This window comes from Fukomys damarensis, unplaced genomic scaffold, assembly GCF_012274545.1.
Source record: "Fukomys damarensis isolate Sample0158 unplaced genomic scaffold, DMR_v1.0_HiC HiC_scaffold_21, whole genome shotgun sequence".
NCBI lineage: Eukaryota > Metazoa > Chordata > Mammalia > Rodentia > Bathyergidae > Fukomys > Fukomys damarensis.
In genome coordinates this window covers 33,338,135-33,356,994 of record NW_022900933.1, presented here as the reverse complement: position 1 = coordinate 33,356,994, position 18,860 = coordinate 33,338,135, and the positions used below count along the sequence as shown (strand labels likewise).

At 36.0% G+C, this 18,860-nt stretch overlaps 1 protein-coding gene across 7 annotated transcripts in view; it reads right to left on the bottom strand.

Moving 5' to 3' along the window:
• Ppp4r4 (protein phosphatase 4 regulatory subunit 4) overlaps window positions 1-18,860 on the bottom strand; it is a 98,955-nt gene that overhangs the window by 41,949 nt on the left and 38,146 nt on the right. For 5 of the 7 annotated variants that reach the window (XR_004518332.1, XR_004518333.1, XR_004518334.1 and 2 more), the window contains 4 exons: window positions 3,629-3,776; window positions 3,068-3,141; window positions 1,307-1,413; window positions 437-544 (listed from right to left, as the gene is read on the bottom strand). Coding sequence is in view for 1 of the 7 variants with exons in the window: in XM_010609245.3 (XP_010607547.2) it covers window positions 437-544; window positions 1,307-1,413; window positions 3,068-3,141; window positions 3,629-3,776 (437 nt within the window). In the remaining 6 variants the exon portion in view is untranslated. Of the gene's footprint in view, window positions 1-436; window positions 545-1,306; window positions 1,414-3,067; window positions 3,142-3,628; window positions 3,777-6,878; window positions 6,983-18,860 lie in introns of all 7 variants that reach the window. The other 2 variants (XR_004518335.1, XR_004518336.1) reach the window with 1 other exon arrangement.

Sequence of the window (18,860 nt, the reverse complement as noted above, 5' to 3'; positions counted from 1 at the left end):
TCTGGGAGTTCCATGCACCCAGAGGGCAAGGAGAGCAACAAAGAAGGTAATGGAAGCCTAACCTCACACAGAGACACAGAAAGGCTTCCAGGAGAGCAATCTCATCTGAAACAAGCCGGTAACCGAACCCAGGAAAGGCAACCAGAAGAAATGCAAGGTATAGAGCAGGAACATGGTTTATGCTGGGACATTTACTTTTCTTGGTTCAGGTGAGAGGGAAATTAATGTTAATTGAATGTCTACCACCAAGCTAAACATATTCCCTTTTATCTCTTTTAGTCCAGACATATCCAGAAGTACTTGTTACGATCATTTCGAAAGATCACATGCAGTGTAGCCTTTCAATAGCATGATTTCCTGAAATATAGGGACAGGACATGCATGTCTGATCACCCAGAAATAAGCCTATGGCCTAAGGAATTGAAAGTATACTTACCCAATGCCCTGAGCTATATTTTCTAGTTGCCGACACATACAAGATCGGACTTCATATTCTACATCTTGGCAGAGTGATTTTACCAGAGGGAGTATTTCTCTTTTAATGCTGAGGGAAGAGAGGAAAAAAAAAATGGTAAATGGACAAAGGTGTAAAAAAAATTAGTATTTTTGAACAATTATCTTTAAACACATAAATTACCTTAATAATAACAATATTCTTTAATGTAAGGCTTTATAATTTACCATGTATGTCTATGCTAGTAAATATGGAGGTTATCGGGTTCTTGCAAACTATGTATAGAATTCATGGTTAATTTTGGATTGCTCTCTCTAAGACAGTAGGCTATGGCAATGAAGGAGCTGATTCCAACAACAACCAAAATATTTTTCAATTTATATTTTACTCTCCGGTCATAATCATGTAACATTCCATTCTTGCCTTTGGTATTTATCATTTGAGCAGAGTAGCACATGAACTGTAAACATGGTTCATAAAACTTCAAAATAAGATTCAAAATAACAAAGCTCATAACAATACTGTACAAGAGAAGAAATACTAACTTTGTCATTTTTACCAATTCTGAAAGTCTTAAGACAATGCTATTTTATGTTCAAAAGTACAATAGGAACAAGACAGAAAGACTAAGATAGAAGCAGGAGCTAAGTCAATCTTACTGATCTGTAAAAGTCAAGACACTGAGGAGTGCTTCTGAATAGAGAGATTTCTGTCTGGGAATTCTATAAAGATAAAAAAGCTAAACTTGTGTGTGGTATGGCATAAGACAGATCTAATATAATCAATCATACTGCCGTCAGATATTAAATCAACTTCATTTAACAGAAGAGACAAATACATACAAATACTCACATATGGGCATCAAATTTGTTGGTCAATTTTCCTAAAATTTTACAACTAATTAAACGGGACTGGACTGTTTGGGACAGTTGTGCCTTGGAAACGAGTGGATTCAAAATCTAAAGGGAAAAGATTTAGGGAACAAATTCACAAAGTTGTACACATTCTTCTAATAAAGGCCAGCTATTTCCTCCAAAGACTATTTTAATGTTCTAAATGTTTTGAAATAATCTGATTTATAATTTGAAGTTTGTTTATAACCTGAATGGCTTTCGTTTATCTTCTGGGTTAAGGTAAAGGTAAAAATAAATTACGCAGAGGAAAGGAAATAAGGGAGAAGAAAAAATGGGAAAAGGAAAAAATGGAAACAAAGTCTTTGTAAATAGGGGAGGGTGGAGGAGGTAAAGGGAGGGCAAGGGTACAGGGAAAAAATGAGAACCAAGATCTGCCATGTAAAGGAACAAGATCCCAATGATGACTGTAACTGTACTGTATACCTAAAATGTACCAATACACTCAATGAGATTTAAATAAATAAATAAATGGAGCAAAAAAATGAATTATGCAGTTAAAAGCAATTATGAACAAAAAATTGAAGTAAAGCTCATGGTGAATTCTTCAGTGACCTAAATGCACATAAAGTACATTTTTGAAATGCACATTTTCATACTCTGGGAAGCTGATACAACAGGACAAAAATTCTTACAACTTGATAAATCTTTCCATTTTCAAGCAAGCATTTTGGCATTGTGATAGAAATATAAAATGCATGAGGGCAAAGAAAGGACAAAGACATTTAATGAAATCAGTACAGGACATTTCCTTAACTGGTAACTGGTTTTTTTTTTTTAATCATGACATATTTGAAAAGAAATACACAAATAATGTTCAAACAATGCAAAATCATTTCATTAGAGGGTAAATTTCCTTTCTACTTTTCCTATTTTCTCATTTTAATGTACTTGAAAATCTTTCAAGAATTACTGAACAACATTGACAAGAGGCAAAAAACAAATTAAGAATATTTACAATAACATACTTTCTAGTGTAACAAAAATGAGCAACCTTAACAGGCAAACAGCATATATAAACAGTGATCAAAAGGTAAGATTAGACGATTCCAAAACAATAAACAGAAGTGATACTAATATATGAAAGAGTGGCCAACAGTATAATTTAAAACTTCTAATTAAGATGTAATTTTATTTTTAAACCAACAAATTAAATTGGAATACCACTGCTGATAAAAATCCAGAGAAATAGCATTTTCGTATATAGTTAGTCAAAAGCTTAATATTAATGCCTTCTCTGGCTCGGTAACTCTACTTTTCTGGAAGCTACATTTAAGAACTTATTTTATTATTGTATAATCTCTACAGAGGGGTTTTTACCTCTTTATTTTGATACTAAATTTTAAGCCTGAAAGCTTTGAATGTTTAGTAACTGTTTTGCATTTACTCCCAAATGAGTTTAAAATAACAGAAAAATAATACTAAGTGGAAAATGATAATATAGATGCAATATGATTACTAATATGGCCAGAAGCAGCCACATCAGGGAAAAGAGGTACATCAGAATTTTAAGAGTCCCAGTACAAAAGCATGACTTATTTTTCTTCCTTCTATTATCTGTATTGGTTAAATTTTCTACAATGAGCATTTGTTGCTTTCAGAATTGGAAACAATTTTACTCATTTAGAAATGATTTTGACAAAAAAAATTTAGAAAGACTTATTAGTATTTACCAAACAAAAAAGGTAACCTATGGTGTTACCTCATGTCTCAGGGTTTCTTTAGGCAACACTTCTATCACAGACAGAAGAGTCTCCAGCCAAGCATTGCTGACACCTGATGGATACAGATATTAACAGGCTAAAGTAAACATCTCACAAATGTAGTTTCAACTCTGACTTTAACAGGTACAATAGCATTTAACGATAAAATAAGAATACATGTATAATGATTTTATTACTATTCTAAGAAGTTCTATTATTTGTCTTAGCCAACATCTAGAAATTTTTCATAAATTTAATAGTGATGTGGGGGGTATCTATAAATCAAGATGTATAAACACACCTGTAAAAGAAAAAAACACTCTTAAGAGGAACATATAAATCAAACCAGAAGACGAACTAATGAGCTCTCCCCCTGCAAAGATACCGAATTTTGTGACCCTTGTAAAAAGACACCCACAGCCGTTTCAAGGCACAGCACTGCTGCAGTCTCAGCGTGGCCTTCTCAATTATCCTCCTCGGGCTCACAGAAGCCAAACAACAGCATGGCCATTTACGAGAATCACTAAACAAACACAACACTTGGCACGCTGCATCCTGACCTGTGTCCCTGTGCTCCAGGTGCAGGAGAATGACTTGGAGGAAGGAGTGGGCATACGCATGGGTGGACACTGACTCTTCCTGCAGGATGGTCAGAAAGGACACTGCGGCCGTTAGCTGCATTTCCACTCCTGCAACATGCAGGGCTTCCTGTGTGATCAAAAAGACTTTGCTATTGACAGAGACGAGAGGTCAGAAGCTAAAATTTTTAAAAATCCAAGGATACTGAAACCATACACAGTCATATTTCACAGATCACTACAAACGACCTTTAAGAATATGTAATTCATATTACTACTTTACAAAAACTATATTCATCTCTTCCTAGTAATTTAACTCAATGGACCACTGACACCTTAAATGACTTAAGAATTTATAAAATAAATAATATTCCATTTGCTTTTCGAGTGAAAATTATAAACAGAATATAAACCTTTAAACAAAAGTAGGCATTTTTGATGGATTGAAATTTCCATTCTGCAACCATTATTATACAGAGGTCATCCTACCTAGAATAACAACACCAAAGCTCCAGCAATCACACGTGTTTTCATTACTTATATTTATGCCTTAAAAATAAAATTATGTATTCTACTATAAAAAGGAACACACTTAGAGTATGCAAATATTTCCCCCATCAAACTGGCAAGAACATAAATTACCATGAACTAAACAATTTAAAAGAATTTCTAAAACATGTTGATTTTTAAAATCACATATTAATACCATTCCATCACATTTAAAACTTTTAAGTGCATGTTCAAATTTAAAGCCTACATTATAAGCTTTCAACACATCAAATAAAAAAACCAAGTAAACTTCATCAAAGACATTACTAATACTTCTCTAAGTCTCTGTGGGGGGTGTGTGTGCTGTGTGTGTGTGTGTGTGTGTGTGTGTGTGTGTGTGTACAATAAAAAGGCAGCTAAAAGTATTTGCATTCAATCAATTATGGAGATACCTTTGTACATCTGTTCTGTAACTGAGTTACTAGAACATCTGAACAACATGGAACTTACAGTCATAAAGTTATTTCTGTATTAACTCTTTGTAAATAAAATGTGAATCAAAGCATCATCTTCATAGAGATTTAAATCACTTAAATAACTTTGTCTTATCAACTTTTGTGCAAAATGAACCTTTAAATAATGACCGTTGTATCTCCAATTATCATTATCTACACTACCCCAGATATAAAGTAAAAATTTCACCTGCCCACACCTTAACTGATCTCTTCTCAAAACCTGCTTCTCCAGCAGTTTTCCTCATCTCAGTACACAGTAAATGACAACTTTGTCCTTTCAGTTGCTCAGCCCAAAAGTTTCAAGGTCATCTTTAATTTGCCTCATTCTCTCACTCCAAAAAGACTAGTTAAATCCTAAAGGATCTACCTTCAAATGGATCAAGAATCTGACACTTGTTACTTCTAACACTCTCATCCTATCCAAGCCCCCGTCATCTCTAGCCTGAATTATTCTAATAACATTTACCTAGTCCATTATTCCATTGCCCCCTGCTACCTATTCTCTATACAGCAGCCAAGAGATTCTTTTTAAGAAGTAGGTCATGTCATGTAACTTTTCTGCTCAAAATTCTTCAATGCTTTCTTTCTCTCTCAAAATCAAAGTTCTCTCAGCGATTTACAGGATCTGTCCTCATCTCCCCTTTGCACGGATTGCCACATGGTGGCTGCCTGACCGCTTTCAAACCTCCACTCATCTATCATCTTTTTATCAGTTCTTCCTTGATTACTGTTTTAAACAAAGCTACCCCCGCCCAGCTCTCACCATCTCCTTTACAGGCTTATTCATAGCCACCAACCAACTTAAAACCATAGTCATTCAACTAGGAGGAATTTTTGTCTGTCCACTACTAGACTCCCAAGTCCTAGGATATAGCAGACATCCAGTTAAACAACTGCTAGATGATTAAGTATCTCATTCCCTTCCACCCAAGCTTTCTGCTTTGGATGCTCTTTCCCTTTGCACACATTTTCCCACATCTCCTAGAAAGTGGCTTCAAGAGATTTTTGAAGTAAGCCCTAAAGATTGGAGCTAGGTAGAATGAGAAGGTAAAGCAAAAAAACTGGTTCACACAGTTATGCATTCTCCATCCTCCATCATGTCCACAATAGTTGTTTTTGCAATTTGCTACCCCAAATCTCTCTAACTGTGATTTACAGCTCGTGGCCAGATTCCTTGATTTGGCACCGAGGGACTATGCCTGTCATCACGTGGGAGGTAACACACATATGCTACAGCAGAGGAAACAGCACTGAAGAATTTTGTGGAGAACCAGTGAGCTAATAACTGGCAACTCTACTGGTTAACTCTTGCCCACCAGAAGCTAAAGCTCTCCCACGCAGGGATTCCTCTTCGGGCCTGGCCAGCCAGCCACTCATTGTTGGTTAGGGTATGGTTTATGTCAGTCCTCGCTAAGCCTTCACGTGGCAGTGCAGACTTGGCATTTGCTGTGGCAAATGCTTATGTCCTGTAGTTAATTTCCAGAAAACTGATTACATATTTAGGTGGCTGTTTTATTTTGATTTGTTCCGATCTTTCATATCACATATGCAAATGTTAATGTACAAGTTTTTTCAGCTAAGAGTTTCTGAGCTGAGAGGAAAAGAGAAGGGATATTAAGGTGAGAGCAGATGCAAATAACTGATCTCTGAAACCAACCCTCCCATCTCCCCTGTTTCTCAAGTAAACATTTGTTCCACACTAACAATTTTGAATTTGGAAAACACTTCAAAAGATCTGATGTGGCCAGTATGCATCACTTACAGGTTCCAGGAGGCATAGCTTTTATTTAGAAACAGAAAGGACTTTGCAAAGCGATATTAAAATAAATTTTGAGGCCACAGTGTACATTCCAGTTCACATGAGTCTGCTGTCTTAAGTTCCAAGAGCTGAATTCTGCCCTCCTAAAGTCATTACGTCCTGGGTTTGCACACATGCAAACTGTATGCAAAGAGGAACAGAAGGAGCACTCCGGCTTCATTCTTCTTACTGTATGACTTAGTCTTGACTCCCGCAGCAACATTTGCCCCAACTAGTTTGCATTTAATTTTCGAAAAATCCTCAAGTCTTATCAGGATTTGGGTTTTTCTCTTGTTATGCTGACTTCAACATCTGGAACTGTCCACTGTTGAGAAACCAGCACAGGCTAAGAGATTTTATCACTGCTAAAATCAATTGACTTCTAAATGTATTTATTTGGAACATAATACAATGAGAGCTTGATACTTACCCATAAGTGTTCTCTTCCACAGAGTCACACCCTCTGGATAAACGCATGTGAGATCCATACTCTCTGGATAAATAAGTGTGCATCTTCATGGGCCTTGGAAGACACTGAAAAGTAAATTCCTCTATTGCTTAAGTGCATGCCTTAAGGGCAGCAACCATTCCTCCTCCATGCTACTGCTGGCGTCCCAACTCCAATTCCTCAAAAATGCAATGAAATACTTGACAGATGAGACAACAGACATTTCCAAATTAAAAAAAAAAAAAAAACTATTCCCATTCAAGGAAAGAAAATAGAGCAGACATTTCTGTGTTTAAAACGCATTCTCTTACTTAGTATGAATGGTACAAGGAAGTATTTAATTTTTAAAAAGTAACACCTTCCTTGCAGAGAGGAAAAAAGTATGTCTCCAATACACCTGCATTGTACTCATCAAAAGATATTTCTCTTTATAACACACAATATTGAAAAGCACTACATAAGTCATTGGCTTATTCCAGAAAGTATATGTATACGAATACTTTGGATTCACATAATCTCAAACTAATCTTTGTGAATAAAACTGAAAAATACATTAACAGTGAATGGTGCTAGCAAAAGACAAAGGATCTTCAAAAATACAAAGTATCTTCTTGTATTTTTAGAGAGAACATTACTGTTAATATTAATGAAATCATAGAGATTTAAGCGTTAAAATAGTATGGGGCTAGGACTTGTCAACTCTCTGGAGTACAATGGGTAACAATGGAGGGAATCTTCAGTAATTAACAGGTCTTCTCATTATAAAACTGTAATATATGTAGAAGACTTTAAAACTCAGTTAAATATGAAGAACAGGAACTCTAAGATGCCTATAACAATTAACAGTGCTGCCTCATCTTTTCCCTATCCCTGATGGCCACACTGCACACCAAATAAAAGGTGAAGGAAATAGTTGAGAGCACAGAAAATCAATCTGGGAGGAAAACCAAAGTGTAGTCAATAAACATCAATAACAAAGGAATGTGCTTTTCCCTTCTTTAAATCTGTATTTCAGTAACTAAATACAAGGTTCATGAGGAGGTACACATATCAATGTCTTGAAGAGCCTATTGTATCAAGGGACAGAAACTATTCTATGACTACTGCATATGTGTGATGAAATATGAAATATCGTGCTGTGTAAAATCAGAAAGCAAACAAAGTAAATAAACTTCAAGACTATGCCTTTGAAACTGAGCTTTCAGTTGGATTATCCTGATGCCATTTTTACATATAATAAATTAGAATCACAGGTAATTTTATAATTTAGACTTAAAAATGTAAAGCATCAGATTAAAACTTTCCAAAGAAAACATGTACTTATTAAAGAAATATCTATTTCCTGGATGTGATAGCTATAGAAAACATATTTATTCTATAAATGCATAGAAACTATTTATTTTCAAATAATCCATAATACTAATATAGTTAAAATTTTTTGAAAAAACCCTCTTCTTGAGAAAAAATATAGCAATTTCTATAAGCAAATGGAAACACTTTTTTTCTAGTCAGTCATTATACTTTTATTACCTTTTATCTTTAAAGTAGTTCACTAAAAATCTAATTCTGAAGGTAATGCGACTTTAATTTCATTTACAGTGATATATTAAATACTAGTATCATGCAAAGGATTGTGGGAAACTAGCAGAAAGTCAAAGCTAGGAATATATGATTCTCTACCTTCCGATAACTCTTGCTGGTTATATACATTCAAACACTCAAGAAATACTCACTTACAGTCAAGGCCCTGTGCTGGGTGCTGAAGAGCTAATAATACAAGAGCAGGACAAGCAATGTTCTTTACATTCTTACAGCACTGCTAATTCTATACTCAGACCACAAAAACAGCTAAAGATGAGACGTACAAGACACCAAAAGAACACCTAATAGGTGACCTCTGAGGTAACAGGGGTGGCTTTCCTGAGAAGTAACAACTGACTTGTGTACAGAAAAAAAATACATAGGCAAAGAGTGGGAGAGGGGAGAGAGAAAGGCAAGAAGAGTGGGAATGGAAAGTGTTTCCAGCACTGAGATGTAAGGTATAGCTTGCAGATTCAAAGAACTGAAAGATCAATCAGTGTGCCTGAAGCATATTGCGAGAGGGTTTTGCTGAGGCAGCGAAACAGACAGCCCCAATTATGCAAAGACTTCCATGCATTAAGCAAGAGAATATGCAAATTACAATTCTGAATGCTTTGAAATATCATGCTGACTATGAAGTTGAAAATGAATTAGGAGAGAAATGGGAGGAGGCAAAAGATGAGGATCCTGTGGAAAGTTATTAAACCGATCTCAGAAAACTCTCTTAATAGCTTGGACTTGGGTAGAGGTAGTGTGACTAGAGAGAGAAGAACAGATTCAAGAAACACCTAAAACATAAAATAAACGGGATTACGTAAGTGAGTAGTAAAAGAACCAGTGTTATCACAGATGACTCACCAAACTCAGCTTGTAAACCAGGAAGAGAACATTAGAACACATTAGCATAGGATCCTGGAGGAAGTCAGGTGTTAGGGAAAATATCAGGAGCTCAGTTTTGCACAAAGTTAACTCTGAGATGCCTTCACAACATGTAAATAGAGATGGTAAGGAGAGACCAAGTACTCTGAAAATATCTGCTATAGATAAATTTATATACATGAAATTTAAATACATGGATGTGAAAGAGATTTTCTGTAGAGAAAAACAGACAAAAAATGAAGAACTGCCACTGTAAACAATTTTACCTCAACAAAATAAGGGTGCTTAAGAATACAATGTTTATACAGTAAAAGGAATTTATCACAAGTGTTTTGGCAGAATGTTCAGTTTCAGGATCCAGATTATTCCTAACCGATCATTAGAAAATCATCAACTGAGCTGTGTAAAAGTAGGGTGGCTACAGAGTATAGTAGAGGGATCTATGTCTGTATAGAACCTATGCAGGATTTAAACAGACACACAGGATAATACTATTCTAAAAGTAAACCGAGGAGGAGGAGAAAAAAAAAAAAGGAAAAGGAGCTTCCTCTTTCAATAATGACAAACTGCGCAATTTTAATCAACTCTCCAGGTAAAAATAAGTGTAAAAGATGGGCAGAGTATAGAAATCATCTTCATAAAGGCATAACCCATCTAAAAGATAAGCAACAATGCAAACCAAGAAAATTGAGTACATGGCTGTAGGCTGCTTCTTCCCTTTGGGATATTCGCTGGTTCTACAGGAGCTACTGAGACTGAGAGCTCACAGACATCTTTGACAGCTGCGTCGAGGCCCTGAGTAGCCCCTCTGCAGCAGAAGTAAGGGTTCTCCTGCAGTAAGCCAGGCTTCACTGAGAGCAGCCCAGCCCAAACCATACCCTACTTGATATGGGATTAAGAAAGACTTTATAGCTAGTGTAGCTCAATGCTGACCAGAAGAAAGCACATTCCTTTCTGAAAGAAGATATCTCCCACACTTAAAGCCACTTCAACAAAGTATCTGTCAAGTGTAAGATCAAGCAGGGGCCACAGGTTTAGCTCAGCAGCACTGCACCTGCCTTGCAAGCACAAGGTCCTAAGTTGGATCCCTGGTACGGGCGGGGGGGAGTATAAGTCCAAGAATACAATCAATGCTATTCCAGCACATAAGGAGATAGGATAATATGAATGAAACCCAGCAAAACAACAGAAAATAGAAGCATACCAAAAGAAACTCCAGATACAGTTGTTATCTGATACATATCTGGTTCAAGAGGGTAAAAGATACAATTAAGAATTTCAACATAGAATCCATCTATGTCTGTAGCATATTTATTAAAGAGTTAAATGTAAATTTTAGAACAGAAACATACAATAATAAAAATCAAAGTCAGGTTATACAGAGATGTATCAGTGAACTGGGAGATGAGCCAGGGTAAAAGTCTGAAAATGTATCACAAATAGAAAAAAAAAAGTATGGAAAAGAAGATAAAAGATACAGAAGTTACTACGAAAATGCTCAACATATATGAAACTGGAATCCTAGAAGAAGCAAGAGAAAGTTAGGCAAAATCACACTAGAAAAAGTGATAGCTGAGAATTTTCTAAATATGATTAAAGATAGTAAGTCATGGATCATACATAAGCCAAAAAAGAAACCCATACATGGGCACTGTGAACCCTGTACTAACGCAGCTCTATTTAAACTAGCGCAAAACACATTTTCAGGCCAACAGACACTGACAGAATTTGTCACAACAGACTTGCCCCAAAGAAATTAAAGAATGCTCTTCAGGAAGAACACTGATTCCAAAACTGATACAAGTAGATATTGATCATATCAAACAATAACAACATCTGCAGGCCTGAAATATATAATTTATATAACTGGCAACAATGATACATGAATTAGAAGAGGATTAAATGGATTTAAAGTTACAAGACTTGTGTGTTATCTAGGAAGAAAGTAAAAATACCAATGTCCATCAAACTTTGATAACGTCTTTAATATCTAAGGTCATTAAACAAAAGCAAAGTAAAAGAATATATAATGTCCAGGCTGAGGACTTTTAACTCAGTGGCTCCTGCACCTGCCTCACAAGCACAAGGTCCTGAGTTCCATCCCCTGTACAAAACACACACACACACACACACACACACACACACACACACACACATATATAACTTCCAAGCTGACAGAGACAGAAGAAACAGAAGAATTAAACTACCTAATTCAAAAAAAGGAAATACATGAGAGAAAAAGGAACACAGAAAACTTGGCAAAGAGAAAAGGCAGAGAAAGTAGTAAGATATCATGCAATTAGTTAAATTAAATGTAAATCAATGAATTGTTCAAATTAAAATAGTGTCAGATTAATCCCAATCATGTTGTTTACAAAATAAAATCTAAGATGCGTGGATGTATCAGAGTAGGAGATATTTCAACACATAACTCACAAAGGGCTTAGATCCAGAATATATAAGAAGTATTATCCCATTTAGTGGCTGTGCCACATTTATTTGCCTATCATCTGTGGAGAGACATTTGGGTGGTTGTCAACTTTAAAGAAACTGCAATGAGCATTCAAGTACAAGTCAGTACCCACTTCAACCCAATACTGAGGATTGAATTCAGGGCCTTAACACTGAGCTACATCCCTAGTCCTAGCCCTTTTTCTCTTATTTTGAGACACTATTTGGCTAAACTGCTAAATCACCCAGGCTGGGCTACAACTTAGGATCATCCTGCCTCAGCCTCCTATAGTTCTGGGACTACAGGCGTGTGACACCACACTCATCTCCATGTACAAGTCTTTAAGTAAACATACGCTTCAAATTTTCTTAATCCTTAGGAGTGAAGAAGACTGAGTGGTGCAGTAAATGTATTTACATTTCTGAGAAACTGTCAAATTGCTTTCCAAAGTGGTTGTACAATTTACATTTCACCAGCAGTGTGAGTTTGGAGTTGTTCCATATTTTTGCCAATCCTTGGAATAGATGGGTGTTTTTTTTTAATAGGTGTACAGTAGATTTATTTAGCTTTCACTAATGACTTACTATGTTCAATTCTTTTTCTTATGCTATTGGCCATCCACAATCTTCTTTGGTGAATATCCTTCAAATTATTGCCCATACTTTTAAATTAAATTGTTTTGAATTTTGAGTCATTTTATATATTTTGAATGTGTGACCTTTATCAAATATGTGATTTACAAATACTACTTCCATCTGACTTCTTTTTATACTTTGCAAGTGTCTTCTGAAGAGTACATAGATCAAATTTTTCAGTTTCTTTCTATGGATCAAGCTTTTAGTGTCCTATGTAAGAGATCTGTCAAACACATCCAGATTACAAAATTATTTTATGTCTTCTGGAAGTTTTTACCACTGTAGCAAATATTTACATCAATGTTCTATTCTGAGTTAATTTTTTTATATTGTGCAATGTTAAGAACATGTTCCCCAATTGTTCCAGAACCATTTCTTGAAGAGGCTACCCTCACTACACTGAACTGCCTTTGTAGCTGCTTTGAAAAATCAGCTTATTTTTAGAGTATGTGTGTATATTTTAACTGTATGTCCCATTTTTGCCTTTTCCTTAATATCATATAGTCTTAATCACTGTAGTTGCATATTATGTCTTCAAATCAGGTAGTGTGAGTTCTCCAACTTTCTTACTTCTTTGCAAAGTTGTTTTGGCTACCCTCGGTACTTTACATATTTGTATAGCTTTTAAAATTAGCTTATCATTTATCACTCTTTGCTCCCCCCCAAAAAAAAAAACCTAACCTGCTGGAATTTTGATCATTTTACAATAAATATACAGACTGATATGGGGTAAAATGACATTAAAAATATTGGTTCTTCTGATCTATAACCATGTTCTAGCTTATTATTTCTCTTATTATTTTCTTTCAACAATGCTCTGTAGTTGTCTTAAATATCATTATTTATATATATGTATGTCTTAAATGTCATTAATCAGATTTATCCATGAATATTACATAATTTAAGCTACTGTGATAGTTTAAGAAAAAATACAATTTCAAATTATTTGATGATAGCATATATAAATACAATTGATTTTTTTTGTATATTGTTCTTGTATCTTGCAACCTCTATTCTTAGTAGTTCTAGTATTTTTCTTTTACAGATTCCTACACAGGTAACATTTTTTAACAAGAAAGTTTTACTTCTTTCTCTGCAATATAGATGTCTTTCATTTATTTTTGTTGCCTTATTATACTGACTAGAATATCTAGTACAATATTAAAAGTGGTAAGAGGTGGGGACATGGCTCAGTGGTCAAGTGCTCACCTGGCATGCACAAGGCCTTGGGTTTGAGCCCAGCACTGCTGATACAAACATACATACATATATACGTGAATAAGTAAGTGGTAAGAGCAAGAACGTCTGACTTTTTCCTGATCTTTGCAGGAAGTATTCAGTCTTTCATCTTTAAATTGGAAAGGTGTTATCTATAGGTTTTTTTCTCAGAGAAAATTTGTCTATTCTTTCTATTCCTAGTCCAATGTGCCCCACCCTAGGAAGAAGGTCTGTTGAATGCTTTTCCTAAATCTGTGGACATGATTAGATGTGGTTTTTCCTGTTTAGTTTGCAAATATGGTGATTTATAATGATTAGGTTTTTTTTTTTAAACTTTTCTTGCAGCTTTCTATATCCTAAAGTAGAACTTAGGGCTTTGTTTTTGAGCCCTGGAACTGTTCCTGACCCTTTCATAAGATTAACTACAAATTTAAATGAATTACAGAAATTCCAGTTACATTTTACTGCAGACATGGTAACAACTAATAAACTAAAACTAATAACTAAATGACTAAGAAGCACATGTGAGAACACCATTCTCCACTAGAATTTTCCAGAACGCAAATTCTAGGTTTATCAGAAATATTCACTTATGTAACTACATACCTCAAAAACCTACGTATTGTATTCAGTAAACACTTCCATATAATTTTAATCAATATTGTAATTAGTAATATCAGTCTATTTGTCCTTAAATGTTTGCAAATAGCTATAAAGATTTTTAAAAAAGCACAACATGGATGGTATCCTCAAAAGGCACTGTAGTCATTGTACTTTTATTTTTGAGGTATAAATCACAGAAGAAAAGTGCAATTGCTATCATCTGTTCATGCTCTCCAATTCCTCTGGTGAATGCCCCTCTCTTTTTTCTTAGTAAACTATTAGAATAAGTTATATAATATCACACCTCCTGAACCATAAAACTTCCTAGTGAGGTCACTTCTGACCCCAAGGATCATCGCTCACCAACTCTGCCTTATAGGAAGTATTTCACTTTCTTCTCCGCCTTCCTTATATTAAAATGTCCCTAAATGTTTAGCCTGTTGATAGAATACTGTATTGTAGGCTTTTTATAATCAGTAGGTGATCTAGGACATTGTGTTCTGCGTACACTGAACAATAGCGTTGTCTTCACAAAATCCTTTGCTTTTCTAGGAACTTAACTTTTACTTTATCTCAGAAAACATCATCTGATGTGAGGAAAAGAACATTTTTAAGCTGCAAACCAAATAAGAAATCAATTACTACCACTTGTTCATACTCTTTAAGCCCTTTAGTTAAAACTACATCTTTTAAGGCTAGAATTGTCAAAATAAACTATATTATTCCAAGCTTTTAAAAACAACCTAACAGGGCCAAGGATTTAGCTCAGTTCCACTGTGCCTGCCTTGTAAGCACAAGGTCCTAAGGTCCTGAGTTCAATAGCTGGTACCAAAAAAAAGAAAAAGAAAAAGAAAATTCACACTCAAGAACTGAATTTTTAGGCAGATTAGATATAGATATATACAGATATCTCAACTATAAAAGGAGAATAAGTAAATCATGTGGAGTTATGAAGAGTTTTAAAGGACATGTCTCAAGCATCAAGGACAGTGCCTGGCCCACAGAAAGTGCTCTACACATTATTACCATTTGTCCACTTAGCTGAACTACTTGAAATAAGACTTTTAAAAAGGAAAGCTTTTTATTCACAAATATCTTCATTTACAAAGTAAATGCTTTCTATATAAATTTCAAAATAAGGAGCAATTAAAATTTATGTCTACCTATATTCAAAAGATATCAAATACTAAAATAAATATTCACTCTGGAAGAAATTTATAGCATTTTTTAAATTTTTTCTACATATTAAAATAAAATCATGCGGGGCCGGGGATTTGGCTCAGTGGTTCTGCCACCTGCCTTGCCAAGTGCAAGGTTCCGAATTTGATCCCCAGTACCGCCCCCCAAAAAATAATAATAAAAATATCATGCAACATTAATAAAAGAACCAATGAATCTTTTCAGAATCAAAATATGTATATGGCAATGATTCTGCCCTTGTGGAAGGAAGTGAAAAGACTGGAAGGTGCCAAGGTCAGAAAGCACAAGGTAAAAAAATGTATTCTCTCTGAAATGGAAAGTATACCAATCAGTTTTGCCACTGTTGGGATGTAATACCAGACACCCACAATTCAAAGGAAGAGAGATGTAACTTAGTTTATGATTTTAGAGGATTCAATCCATGGTCAGCTCATTCCAAGGCAAAAGCATCATGGCAGTAGGGCATAATAGAGCAAAGAAATTTAGTTGACGGTAGCCAGGAAGCAGAGTCAAAGAAACAGTGTCTGAGAGGAAGGGGCCCAGGAACCATACATAGTATCTCCATGACCCACCTAGACACATTCAGGAGTGTGCTTTACTTATCCTGCCAGAGACTCCCAAGCCAATCAAGTTTAACCATTCACATCCCACCTCTTATCAACTTGATACCTAAGTGCATACTGTCATACTTAATCTCTGATAAATACCACTATAAATTAATAATTCCTCCTAACATCGTAAAATAATGCCATGTACAACCAAAACACAATAATATCTTCCCCACAGTCATATAATCCCAGCATTGCTAAAAAGTCTAAATCCTCAAAGTTTCCTCTAAGACTCCAGGGATACTCTTAGCTGTAAATTCCTGTAAAAATAAAATACAAGTTATATAACCCCAATGTATGATGGCACAGGGTAAACACCCTCTTCCAAAAGGGAGGAGAAAGAGTCAGAAAAGAACCAGAGCAAAGTAAGACTGAAACCCAGCAGGGCAAACATTAAGTTCTATAGCTTCACATCTGGCATCTTGGGTAAACAGTGGTGACATGTAAGATCTAAAGGGCATAGGTGGCTCCACCTTGTCTCTCCCTTAGGCTGGCTCCACTTACTACCTTCAGCTTTCCTCAGCAGATGTTCCCCATTCATGACAAATCCAACTTCCTGCGATCTCCACTGTACCTTTGGCTTCATTCACATAGCTTCACACATTAATCTCTCAGCAGCTCCTTCTCTGGCCTTTGGCCTTCCAAGCTTTCCTTTGAAATTTGAATGAATGGAAAGATCTATAACCTCACAACTCTTGCACTATGCACACCTATAAAACCAGCGTCATGTGGATGATATCAAGGCCTTCCACCAGCCTGAACAGTAGCTAGTTCCCACTGAATTATGGCCAAAGTGGACCCTGAATGTCTGGATGGCTGAACATAATAAAATGAATCACAGGGAATGAATCCCCTACGTAGCCCTTTGAGCAGGGGACCCAGACTCTCTTCTCAAATGAAAAATTTAGACTTTTGAAACCTTGAGCCTGTGAAAGTGGGGTCTTACTGATTTGAGATGCCCTCAAGGCATCTTTCTTCTCCCAGCACCAAGTACTCAGTTTCTTTATAATGACATTAATCTCCAGCAACCACATCTTTGGCCCCAAATTTACAGATGGTTCCTTTTTGAGCCAAATTTAAAGTTTTCAAAATGTTCTTCTTTGCTTTTTGTCCCCTAATTCTCAGTGTAGATCTGGATAAAAACAGCTAGCAGTATCCATGACAGAGCCTGAATATAGAGCTGCCCTGAAATTTCCTCCACCAGATCAATTAGTCTATAGCCCTTAAACACAACCTTCTGCAAAGTCTGAGGACATGGGCAAAATGAGACAAATTGTTTTCATTATTGTTGTTGTTTGTTTGCTGCCAGCATGCAGCATGCATGTCATCTAATTCATTTCCCAATCGAGTCCCTATCTGAAGTCTAATGAGCCTGGCCTTTACTGTCTACATTCCTATCAGCATTCTGGTCTTTGAGCCCTAACTAAAATCTCCCATCATTATCTGCTTATAACATCCTAGAGCTTCTGTAACCAAATTCCTCCTACACACCAGTTCCAAAAGCATCTGATCTATGTGGTCGGGTCCAGTCATAGTAATGGTCCTGTCTCTCTGGTAGTGGTTTTCTGTATTAGCATTCTCATTGCTGCAACATAAAACACAACAGCTACAACTAAAGTAGGAGAGGTTTAATTTATCTCATGGTTTCAGGGATCTCAGTCCATGGTTAGCTAGCTCCAAGGCAGAAACATGGCAGAAGGGTATGGTAGAGAAAAGATGCTTAGTTCATGGCAGCCAGTAATCAAATGGAAACAGTGCCACAGAGGAACGGACATAGGTAACCTAAGGTCATGTCTCTTAACCCACCCAAACACACACAGAATGTGCTTTACTAATCTCCTGGGCAGCTCTCAAGCCAATCAAGTTGACAATTAAGCTTAACTGTCACCCAAAGTTACTTATATCAGTTTTCCCATTGCTGCTATAACATATTAACACAAACTGAGTGGCTTAAAACAACAAAAACTTAATCTCTCACAGTGTTGAAAGAGGGAAGTCCTAAATCAGAATGACTCAGCCAAAATAAAAGTATTTAAAAAATCGTATTCTCTCCAGAGGCTACAGGGTAAAATCAATTCCTTGTCCCTTCTACCTTCTACTAGTTGCTGTTATTCCTTGGCTTGTGGTCATATCAATCTAATGTCTGTCACTGCCTCCTCGGTGTAGGTGTCAAATCTTCCTCTCCTTTCTTCTTTGGGGCAAATGTCATGGCATTTAGGCCCTACTCAAACAATACAGGGTAATCTCGCTATCTCAACATCTTTAACTATAGCTGAAAAAGATTCTTTTACCAAATAAAGAAATGCAGTTTCTAAGGATTAGGGCCACATCACATAAGCAATTTTCATGCAAGTTCTGATAAGATATTGTTGATGCTTTTGGAAAAATCTCTCTGAATGAGTGGGATCTAACAGGCAAAGTAGAAGTAGCAGGTCCAGTAGAAGGCTGTTATGGTAACTAGATGAGAGATGATGAAGACTTGCAAAATAAAATTATACTTTAGGGATCTGTTATAGTCAAGATCAGCTAGTGAGGAGGTTGAATACAAAGTAAGGAGTACTCAAGAGTCAGGTTTCCTGTTCAAACCTAATTATACATATGCTGGCTTTGTGACTTTGGGCAAATTATTTAACTAAGTCATTTTTTCCTCTATGCAGTAGCCATTATAGAATAGCTACCAAGATTCAGAGATAAGGGTTGGGGATTTAGCTCAGCGGTTCGGTGGCCTGCCTTGCAAGCGCAAGGACCCAAGTTCAATCCCCAGCACCAAAAAAAAAAAAAAAAAAAA